General features: G+C 48.7%; 1 protein-coding gene across 1 annotated transcript in view; it reads right to left on the reverse strand.

Annotated features, from left to right (window-relative positions):
• Positions 1 to 121: 121 nt before the first annotated feature.
• Positions 122 to 11844, reverse strand: part of LOC125481765 (serine/threonine-protein kinase D3-like) — a gene marked incomplete at its 3' end in the record, with an annotated part of 15323 nt that continues 3600 nt past the window's right edge. Inside the window, exons 2-7 of the mRNA XM_048593669.1 lie at positions 11361 to 11495; positions 3909 to 4040; positions 3473 to 3615; positions 2769 to 2964; positions 2162 to 2245; positions 122 to 287 (exon numbers count right to left, since the gene is read on the reverse strand). Of these exons, the coding sequence (XP_048449626.1) occupies positions 122 to 287; positions 2162 to 2245; positions 2769 to 2964; positions 3473 to 3615; positions 3909 to 4040; positions 11361 to 11495 (856 nt within the window). The remainder of the gene's footprint in view (positions 288 to 2161; positions 2246 to 2768; positions 2965 to 3472; positions 3616 to 3908; positions 4041 to 11360; positions 11496 to 11844) is intronic.

Genomic DNA, 11844 nt, shown 5'->3' on the forward strand with positions numbered 1-11844 from the left:
CCGCACTGTCGGAGGGTCAGTGCTGAGGGAGCGCCGCACTGTCGGAGGGTCAGCGCTGAGGGAGCGGGCACTGTCGGAGGGTCAGCGCTGACGGGGCCTCGGACGATGGTGTGGGAGGTACCTGATGGGAGTTGTGGATCCCTCCAGGCTCCAGTCCGATGGAGAATTGGGTTCGGATTTGGGAACATTCTCAGAACATTCTGGAAATGGGGTGCCTGTGTCGCTGGGTTCGGAATATCCAGTGTCTCCATCAGCCTGGGAGTCTCCGGGCTCCGGGCCCGCTCCATCTGAGGGAGTGAAAATAACTACATCAGACCATTCAGCCCCAGACCTCGAGCCTGTTCCTCCATGCCATTCGATCCTTGGTGACCTTTTTTGACCTGCCTTGACTCCTTAACATGGAACCCCTCTCCTCACCCAACGAAACGCCATCCATCCATCAAACTCCCACCAGTCTCGCCTGTTGGTTTTGGCGGGGTGGGGTGGGTGGTGGGGGCGGGTGTGGAGGATCCAAAAACCCCTCTCACACAACTCCCCCACACCTCCCCAACTCACCCCACCCTGCCGACTGGGCAGCTCCAATCTTAAGTTTCCGCCTATTGACCCTCCGGCCATTCCTAAACCAGAGGGATTGGTTTCCTTGCCCAGATCGAACCCTCGGTCATTCCTTCAGTTCAGCCAAACCACCCACACCCCCTTCACCTCTGACCCTTCAGAGAACAGCAGCCATGGCCCAGTGGCCGACTTAACCCTTTCAGTACCGGGGCTTGTCCTTCCAATCCCAGTACCACCATCGAGGGGGGGGGGTGCATCCTGAGACTGACCACATGCTTGATGAACGCGTTTGACTCCCAGTTCCCATGGGAACACCTTCAGAGCGAACGGGCAGGATTTGGTTAATGCCAGACGAGTGAAGGGTCTCAAATGTCCTGAAGACAATACTCCATCCCTTCTGGAAATAGTGAACTTGGCCTGGCTTTTAGAATTAGAATTCGATTTTGTCGTCATGTGTTCTCAACAAAGGGGGGCAGGTTCATAGTTCCTTGAAAGTCGAGTTGCGGGTAGATAGGGCGGTGAAGGTGGTGTATGGTACGCTTGTCTTTATTGGTCAGCGCGTTGAGTATAGGAGTTGGGAGGGTCATGTTGCAGCTGTACAGGACATTGGTTAGGGCCACTTTTGGAATACTGCCTTCAATTCCGGTCTCCCTGCTATAGGAAGGATGTTGTTAGACTTGAAAAGGTTCAGAAAAGATTTACAAGGATGTTAGAGGGTTTGGAACTATAGGCAGAGGCTGAACGGTCTGGGGCTATTTTCCCTGGAGCGCAGGAGGCTGAGGGATGACCTTATAGAGGTTTATAAAATCATGAGGGGCATGGATAGGGTGAATCGACAAGGTCTTTTCCCCAGGGTAGGGGAGACCAAAACTAGAGGGGCATAGGTTTAAGGTGAGAGGGGAAAGATTTAAAAGGGACCTGAGGGGCAACTTTTTCACACAGAGGGTGGTGCGTGTATGGAACGAGCTGCCAGAGGAAGTGGTGGAGGCTGGTACAATTACAACATTTAAAAGGCATCAGGATGGGTACATGAATAGGAAGGGTTTAGAGGGATACGGGCCAAATGCTGGCAAATGGGATGGGATTAATTTAGGATATTGGGTCAGCATGGACGGGTTGGGCCGAATGGTCTGTTTCTGCGCTGTATGACTTTATAAACACACAGTTACAGTGAAAAGTGCACAAAGTTGTCATGTTACAATACAAAACCAGAAAGTTTTGAAAAGGCAAGTGACAAAGAAACAGAGACAAAAGTAAAAGGGAAAAAAAAATCCAGATCTTAAGGTCCTTATCCAAAAGAAAAGGAGAAAATCCAGGTTTGGAAACCTTATGCCCCTGGGCCTGATCTGGAATTTCAGTCAGCCTCCTCTGGAACATACTCCAGCAATAGCTTTGCAATTGGTTTAAAGTGGGTTCTTTCGCCTTAACCTTTTCTCGTAGCTAAAACCGCCTTGAAAAGCAGTTTCTACACCTTCTGTAGGACCTCCCTAACATGGGCGACTACAAACACTAACTTAAGGGACTTTCCTGATGCGCTTCTGCTGGTAAATAAACACGACAAAACCTGACTGTTTAAAAAAATATGCCAGGCAGAAATATTCCTCACCATCTCCGTTGGTTAAAGTCGATTCTCCCAGGCAATTGTTCGGGACCAAGGGGACACAGCGTTTGTGACAATTGAACTTGCAGTCTTGGGGAGAAAGAGACAGAAAGCAAAATGGCTTCAGAAGCAAGCGGGAAATTATATTCAAACACAGTGAAACGCTACTATTCCGAATGCACCTCACCAGCACTTGATACTGGAATGCACCAACTAGGAGAATCCCATGCTTCATTTCTGGCCCTGAAGAAAGTAGGCCCCGCCAGACAGTTGACCCACAGCAAAATCCCCCACACTCAGCAATGTGGGATTGACCCAGATTATCTGTGTTTAGTGTTGGTTCAGGGGTACATCTTGGCCTCAGGACCCCAGGGAGAACTCACCCCTGCCCTTCCAGATAGTGGCTGTGGGATCTTTTACACCCCTACCCCACCCTGACGGGGCAGACCGGGTCTCAGTTGGGTGTCTCATCAGAAAGACAGCACCTAACACAGTGCGGCGCTCCCTCAGCGCCGACCCTCCGACAGTGCGGCGCTCCCTCAGCGCCGACCCTCCGACAGTGCCCGCTCCCTCAGCGCTGACCGTGGGGTTCGTGCCTATATGTGAATCTCACCTTTACACTGCATGCCTTGTCGGAATAGCCCCTTGAGGAGGTGTTTGCAGTGCTGACAGATGGTAGGCCGTGTGTACGAGTGGATATGGAATGTGTGTGGCACCTTTACCCTTGCCATCTCCTGTCTGTCCACCCAAATCGGGCGTCCACTGAAGGATGGAGTTCGACCACCAAACGTAACGTGTTGGGAGCAAGCCTGTGGATGAGGAGATCCAGGGTTTAGTGAGGAAAGAAGGTTAATGGGGAATTATTATCATGGATATGCGATTACCCCAGTCTTAGTGTGTGAGAGCCTATACTCCAGTGACAGTCTGTGTGGGTGTGTGAGAGAGAGAGTGAGAGACGGGGTGTGTGCACGCGAGAGAGACGGGGTGTGTGTGTGTGAGAGACAGGGGGTGTGTGTGTGTGTGTGTCTGTGTGTGTGTGTGTGTGTGTGTGTCTGTGTGTGTGTGTGTGTGTGTGTCTCTGCTGTGCGTGTCTGTGAGAGAGTATATGTGTGTGTGTCTGTGTGTGCATGTCTGTGAGAGTGTGTCTGTGAGAGTGTGTGCATGTGTACGCGTGCGTGTCTGTGAGTGTGTGTGTGTGCACGTGTGTGTGTCTGTGCGTGTCCGTGTGTCTTTGTGTGTGCGTGTGCATCTGCGTGTGCGTGTGTGCGCGTGCGCATGTGTGTGCGCCTGTGCATGCGCAGATGGTGCCTGAGGTACCTCTTCGCGGTTGCTGGTACTTTCTGCTGACCGGTTGTGGTTGGAGTTGCCAGTCGGGCCTAGGCCTAGGCTTTGGCGATGTCTCCTCTTGCAGTCGTTTGGAATGTTAAATGCACATCTCTTGTGATAGTCCAGGCCACAGCCTGCGAAACAGAGAGGAGCGGCTGGTCAGAACCCAGGTCAGCCTGGTCAGTGGGGGGTGTGGGGGAGAACAACGGAAGGAGATTTGTGTTGAATGACCCAGCATCGCTGGGTGTCCTTCAGCCTACTTCCTTGGACAGGCTCGTCCCTGTCACCGATCCCATGGCCTCTTTATTCACCAAGTCAGGTGCCAAGCACACGCCTCTGAACAATAAGAGGTGGCCAGGGGAGATCTCACCGCAAGAAGGGACAACCAAGACAACCACCAGCCCCACCGTCACCGCGGTTTCCTCACCGTCACACTTCAGGCCTTGTCGTACCAGGCCCCACAGCATCTCACCGCAGGAGTTGCAGAAGGCCGGGGCCCTGTAGGAGTGTACGTAGAGCACGTGGGGCCGGATGTTACTGTCTCCGATGGACACCAAGCCTGGGGAAGGAGGCAACAAGAGAAAGAGGCCGTGAGTGACAGAAGGGCAAAACAGCCAACAGGAGGCCCGGTTAACCAGCTTGTCCCTAGGCCGCAGGCTCCACCTGCTGAGTCAGAGACTCCCCTAAGCGCTCTGACTGTGCCCTTACCTTTGTTCATGGATTCCAAGACAGCTGATAAGTTTGAAAAATCAAGGCACGGACCTTTTCTAGTGTGGAGAGAGTTTATTGACACCCTCAGTCCTTGCCTCTTCTTCCATCAGAGGTGCTCTCCATTTTGACACTGTTTTTCTGTTTACGTTTTCCCCAAACCACCAAATCACCCAGGTCTTCTTTTCCTCCGGGTAGGGGAGTCCAAAAATAGAGGGGCATAGCAAAGGGGAAAGATTTGAAAGGGACCTGAGGGGCAACTTTTTCACACAGAGGGTGGTGCGTGTGTGGAACGAGCTGCCAGAGGAAGTGGTGGAGGCTGGTACAATTACAACATTTAAAAGGCATCTGGATGGGGCCATGAATAGGAAGGGTTTAGAGGGATATGGGCCAAATGCTGGCAAATGGGACTGGATTAATGTAGGATATCGGGTCAGCATGGACGAGTTGGGCTGAAGGATCTGTTTCTGTGCTGTACAGCTCTAAGACTCTAAATACTTTCAATTACCTTTGTTCAATGTTGCAGCAGCTAAAGTACTTTTAACCACCTTTTGTTTTAGCTCCTTTGGTTTCCCAGGCAAATGTCCATTTAGCCATAGAGTCACACAGCATGAAGAGAGACCCTTCGGTCCAACCAGTCCATGCTGACCATAATCCCAACCTAAACTAGTCTCAAATAAAAACCAAGAAAAGCTGCGGATGCTGTAAGTCAGGAACAAAAACAAAGTTGCTGGAAAAGCTCAGCAGGTCTGGCAGCATCTGTGAAGGAAAAAACAGAGTTAACGTTTCGGGTCCCGTGACCCTTCCTCAGAACCGGACCCGAAACGTTAACTCTGTTTTCTCCTTCACAGATGCTGCCAGACCTGCTGAGCTTTTCCAGCAACTTCTGTTTTTGTAAACTAGTCCCACCTGCCTGCTCCTGGCCTATATCCCTCCAAACCTTTCCTATTCATGTACTTATCCAAATGTCTTTTAAACGTTGTAACTGTACCCCCATCCACCACTTCCTCAGGAAGTTCATTCCACACACAAACCATCCTCTGTGTTAAAAATGTGCCCCTCATTTTTTTTATATATCGTGTCACCTTAAAAATATGCCTCCTAGTCTTGAAATACCCCATCTTAGGGAAAGGACACCCAGCATTAACTCTATCTTTACCCCTCATTATTTTATAAACTTCTATCAGGTCATCAATTCTCCAGTGAAAAAAGTCCAAGCCTTTCTTTATAATTCAAACCTTCCATTCCCGGCAACATCCTGGTAAATCTCTCCTGAACCCTCTCCAGCTTGATAATATCCCTCCTGTAACAGGGCGACCAGAACAGGACACAATACTCCAGAAGAGGCCTCATCAATGTCCTGTACAACCTCAACATGATGTCCCCAACTCCTAAAGTCAAAGGTGTGAGCAATGAAGGCAAGCATGCTAACCCCCTTCTTAAAGACCCTGTCTACATGTGACGCAAGCTTCAAAGAATTATGGACCTGAACCCCTAGGTCTCTCTGTTCTACAACACTACACACAGTCCCTATCATTAATTGTATAAGCCCTACCCTTGTTTGTTAAATGTAATACATTGCATTTTTCCAGACTGAAATCCATCTGCCATTTTTCAGCCCTTTGACCCATTTGATCAAATTCCCTTTGTAATCTTAGAAAACCTTCTTTACTGTCCACTATGCCAAATTTGATGGTGTCTGTAAACTTACTAACCATGCCTTCTATATTCTCATCCAAATCATTTGTATAAATCTGGCCCTATTGATTTGGATGTGACTACACTGTCTGCAGTTATACCATTGATCCACAGTTACGCCTGACCTGTTTTCCTCACAGTCAATTCTCTACAAGTAAAGGACCATCAATCTTCGCCTCCTTTTTGAGATGTTTCTTTATCCCACGTGCAGCAGACCAGAAAATCATCAGTGTGCATCATAAAGTTGCCTGCCAGTTTCTGGTTGCAATACCAGTAAAATGTGCCTGGATTTGCTTAGACAACAATTCACTTTCAACAAGACAGCTAGAACTCAGATCCAACAGACCCATAAGACCATAAGAAAAAGCAGGAGTTGGCCGTTTAGACCCTCAAACCTGCTCCTTCATTCAATAGGATCCAACATTCCTCACATCCACTTTCCTGCCCTTTCCCAACAACCCTTGATTCCCCGACTGATCCCTATCGATCTCAGCCTTAAATATACACAAGGACTCTACCCCCGCAAAGGTATCTGAGTTCCAAAGACTCGCAGCCCCCTGAGAGAAGGAATTCCTCCTCATCTCAGTCGTAAGTTGGCGTCCCTTTATTCTGAGACCATGCCGTCTGGTCCTAGACTCTCCCAGGAGGGGAAACATTCTCTCAGTATTGCCCCCTATATGTTTCAATGGGCTTCCCTCTCATTCTCCTAAACCCCAGTGAGTAGATTCCCAACTGTTTCACCTTTGCTCATAACACAATCCCTCCGAACCAAGGATCATCCTTGTGAACCTTCTCTTAACTGTCTCCAATGAAATGATACCTTTCCTTAAATAAGGGACCAAAGTTGCTCACAGTGCTCCAGATGTGGTCTCACCAGCACCTTGTACAGCTACAGTAAGACTTCCCTACACTTATACTCCGACCCCCTCGAAATAAGGGACAACAGTGATGGGTCATTCAGGCCCAAAAACACACACTTGCATTAATTTCTTCCATTTCACTTCTGGGTCCATTTCCCAAACTCAGACTGTCTTCCCTGTCCTTTCGCATCCTTTCCCCCATTTTGCCAAACCATTGGTCTTTCTCCCATTGTCCCTCAATCTCCACGTTTAGCTGGCCATGAAGTTTGGCTTTCCCAGCTCTCCTCCTCACGGTGCCAATGCCTCCATCACTGAACCCCTACCAACACACAGACTTAACTCTTAGATCAACCTTTGGCAGTGACAGGACTGGCTCAAAGGGAGGAGACAGAGGGTGGTGGTGGAGGGTTGCTTTTCAGACTGGAGGCCTGTGACCAGCGGTGTGCCACAGGGATCGGTGCTGGGTCCACTGCGTTTCCTCGTTTATATAAATGATTTGGATGTGAACATGGGAGGTAAGGTTAGTAAGTTTTCAGATGACCCCAAAATTGTAGGTTGTAGTTGACAGTGAAGGGGGTTACCTCAGAGCACAACAGGCCCTCGATCAGATGGGCCAATGGGCCGAGGAGAGGCAGATGGAGTTTAATTCAGATAAATGTGCGGTGCTGCATTTTGGAAAGGCAAATCAGGGCAGGACTTATTCACTTAATGGTAAGGTCCTGGGGAGTGTTGCTGAACAGAGAGACCTTGGAGTGCAGGTTCATAGTTCCTTGAAAGTGGAGTCGGGGTGAAGAAGATGTATGGTACGCTTGCCTTTATTGGTCAGTGCATTGAGTATAGGAGTTGGGAGGGTCATGTTGTGCCTGTACAGGACATTGGTTAGGGTCACTTTTGGAAAACTGTGTTCAATTCTGGTCTCCCTGCTATAGGAAGGATGTTGTGAAACTTGAAAGGATTCAGAAAAGATTTACAAGGATGTTGGAGGGTTTGAACTACAGGGAGAGGATGAATGGTCTGGGGCTATTTTCCCTGGAGCGTCGGAGGCTGAGGGGTGACCTTATAGAGGTTTATGAAATCATGAGGGGCATGGATAGGGTGAATAGCCAAGGTTTCTTCCCCAGGAGGTGGGGGGAGTCCAAAAGTAGAGGGGCATAGGTTTAAGGTGAGAGGGGAAAGATTTAAAAAGGACCTGAGGGGCAACTTTTTCACACAGAGGGTGGTGTGTGTATGGAATGAGCTTTAAATTGAGGGGTGATAGATATAGGACAGATGTCAGAGGTAGGTTCTTTACTCAGAGAGTAGTAAGGGCGTGGAATGCCCTGCCTGCAAAAATAGTAGCCAACTTTAAGGGCATTTAAATGGTCATTGGATAAACATATGGATGATAATGGAATAGTTTAGGTTAGATGGGCTTCAGATTGGTTTCACAGGTCGGCGCAACATCGAGGGCCAAAGGGCCTGTACTGCGCTGTAATGTTCTATGTTCTATGTTCTAGAGGAAGTGGTGGAGGCTGGTACAATTACAACATTTAGAGGGCATCTGGATGGGTCCATGAATAGGAAGGGTTTAGAGGGATATGGGCCAAATGCTGGCAAATGGGAGTAGATTATTTTAGGATATCTGGGTCGGCATGGACAGGTTGGGCCGAAGGGCCTGTTTCTGTGCTGTACACCTCTGACTCTAACTGCAAAGTCTTCTCAAATCCTAACCATAAACACCAGCTGCAGAAAGAATTTTTAGAATTCTCCCGGAAAAGCAAAGAAATTGACTCGGCGTGTAGCTCTGAAACATTGACAGTGAACGCTGCTCACAGCCTGCCTGTACCACAGTGATATTCATCTCTAACGTCGGCAGATGGCTGGAGGTTTTATAAAACACCAAAACTTTCCCCGTGTGATTTCTTCCAAAACCTCCACCACCAGAGGGACTTTCTACTGCTGTTTTCGTACATTTCTCTAAAGTCGTAAGATACCACACCTTCCTCCGCCCTTTTCCCACCTTATCAACAGTCCAGTTTCTTAACTATTGCTCCATTACGTTGAGCACACTATAGACGAGACTAGAGTAGACCAGAAATTTATTTCCATGTGTACTTTTACATGAACAATGCACGCCTCAGGAGGCTTAGGAAATTCCACACGTCCACAAGGTCCCTCACAAACTTTTACAGATGCCACATACGAAGCGTACTGTTTGGGTGCATAATGGCCTGGTACAGTAACTGCTCTGCCCTGCACCGTACGAAACTGCAGAAGGTGGCGTGCACAGCCCAGACCATCAAGGAAGCCAAACTTTCATTCATTAAACTCCATCTACACTTCTCGCTGCTGCAGAAAGGCACCCAACATCATCAAAGACCCCTCCCACCCCAGTAATACCCTCTTCCAAACTCTTCTGTCAGACCGACAGCTCCTTCCCTGCTGTTATTAAACTGCTGAATGGAACTCTCTAACTTTAACCTTTCCATCTTGCACCCCCCGTGCAGTGTAGTCCTGTATGCCTCGCTCTGTCTGAGCTCCCTGCGATCGGTGTTTCCAGGTTTGCAATGATCTGCCTGTACTGCTCGCAAAACAAAACTTTTCACTGTACTCAGGTGCACGTGACTACAGTCAATCCAAACAAAAATACTATCAACGGTTTTAGAAATCTTCCCACACCGGAGCCTACATCAATCATAGAAGTCATACATAATCAGTTTTTAAAAAGTAAAGTTAAAATAAAGTTCATTGCCTTTCTCGTGCTGGTGGGGGTGCACATGAGAATCCTGAAGAAGGGTCACTGGGCCTGAAGCATCAACTCTGTTTCTCTCCCCACAGACCCCGCTGAGTTTCTCCAGCACTTTCTGTTTTGGTTTCGAATTTCCAACATCTGCAGCTCTTTCAGGTATTCGTCTACTTTCCCTGGGGCGTCGGAGGCTGAGGGGGTGACTTTATAGAGGTTTATAAAATCATGCGGGGCATGGATAGGGTGAATAGCCAAGGTCTTTCCCCCAGGATAGGGGAGTCCAAAACTAGAGGGGCGTAGGTTTAAGGTGAGAGGGGAAAGATTTAAAAGGGACCTGAGGGGCAACTTTTTCACAGAGGGTGGTGCGTGTATGGAACGAGCTGCCAGAGGAAGTGGTGGAGGCTGGTACAATTACAACATTTAAAAGGCATCTGGATGGGTACATGAATAGGAAGGGTTTAGGGGGATATGGGCCAAATGCTGGCAAATGGGACTAGATTAATTTAGGATTTCTGGTCAGCATGGACATGTTGGGCCGAAGGGTCTGTTTCTGTGCTGTACAGTTCTATGACTCTATGGTCATCTTAGTGGTTGATTTGGGATTCTACATGTGCTGGGATGGCTCGAGGGAAAATTCTTCATCTACGGTCTGGTTGAGGGAGTTTGCAGCCTCAGAAAAATTTGGGAGTGGTTTGTAGTCTCCTGTGGCTGACAGTATCACCCTCCCCCTGCTCCAAACCTCCCACATCACCCATTATTCCAAAGGCCTTCCTACACACTGTCCGAAGAGCAGCTCATCGCAAAGTGGCACATCCCAAACATTTGTTGACCGTTCTCCGGGAGTTCCTGTCTCGTGGGTCCCCACATTTCTTACAACTTCTGGAAGAAACATCTCCGCTCTCCCTCCTTCTGGTGAACGGTCCCTTTTGAAGTCCCATGGTGAAGTCTCAAGCCCTGCATCTGGATGTTGTGCGGACGCTGCCCTATCAAACCTTTGGTCTTTCTGCTGAATGGTCCATTTCAGACTCAAAAATTAGCTGGAAGTGAACACATCCCAGAGATTTTATCTTCGGTGTCCCTTCCCAAAAAGTTGTTCCCTTCTCCAAACAGGCACAGACACACTCGCTGCGTTCAACCATTTGCTACATTAGGAATGTTCCTGTTGAACTATCTGGGTATTATCTGAGCAACATCAGCTCTGATTTCTCTCCACAGATGCTGTCAAACCTGCTGAACTTCTTCAGCAATTTCGGTTTCCACTTCTGATTTACAACATACGCAGTTCTTTCATTTCTTTCTTTACGTGTTATCTGTTCAAGTCCGCTGTATCTCAGAGTGCAGGAGAGGCCCTGCACTGATAGCCCCCTATAGGATATCCATCCTGCTTTCTACATGTGTCACAGTCTGAAGGGCACTCACTTTCAAGTAAGTCATCTCTATTGCAAATGCAGACCGTTGATTATAACACAACGTCTAACATTTCCTCACGTCCCATTCCTGATGCTCTAGCTCAGAGAATGCCTCACATTTGATGACCCCTGTTCTTTGTTTTGTCCCACCAACCATACACTCGATTTTACAAAATGTTAGCAACAAGTCGAATCCCAGCACAGGAGGACCCAGCATTCATCAAACTTAAACTCTATTTCCTTGCCCTGATTTGCTAGGCTTCGGGTGAGTGAGTGTATCAACTTGCTCAGTCTTAACCCTCTCGCTCATTCCCACACCTATGGCTTGCCCTCCTGCACAATTCAAGCGAGCTCCTCGTTTGTGAAGAGGCGAACAAACCCGATAGCGAGCCTCTGGCCTACCCGAGGTTGGAGTTGGGGGGGGTGGGGGTGGGGTGTAGAAACCGTGACCCCTCCCCACCACCCCATCCCGATCTCACCTGTAATGACAGCCTCGATGAGGTCCCCCTCGTGGATGACATCATCGGACAGGAGTCTCTGTAGGATGTTCTTAGAGCTCGGGTTGTGTCGGAAAAGCAGAATGTGGTCTTTAGTAAGTCCATACACTGCGGTGTCTGCAAACTGGGGGCAGGGAGGGAGGACGAGGTTAATTCAATGTTCCACAGTGAGAGACAGACAGAGAGAGAGACAGACAGAGAGAGAGACAGACAGAGAGAGACAGAGACAGAGACAGAGACAGAGACAGAGACAGAGAGAGTGAGAGACAGACAGAGAGTGAGAGACAGAGAGAGACAGAGACAGAGACAGAGAGAGAGAGAGAGACAGAGAGAGAGACAGAGAGAGAGACAGAGAGAGAGACAGAGAGAGACAGATGGAGATATAGACAGACAGAAAGAGGGGGAGAGAGAGAGACAGTCAGAGAGATATAGACAGACAGACAGAGAGAGGGGGAGAGAGAGAGAC

Source organism: Rhincodon typus, unplaced genomic scaffold, assembly GCF_021869965.1.
Source record: "Rhincodon typus isolate 14 unplaced genomic scaffold, sRhiTyp1.1 hic_rhity00003453, whole genome shotgun sequence".
In the NCBI taxonomy this organism is placed as follows: domain Eukaryota; kingdom Metazoa; phylum Chordata; class Chondrichthyes; order Orectolobiformes; family Rhincodontidae; genus Rhincodon; species Rhincodon typus.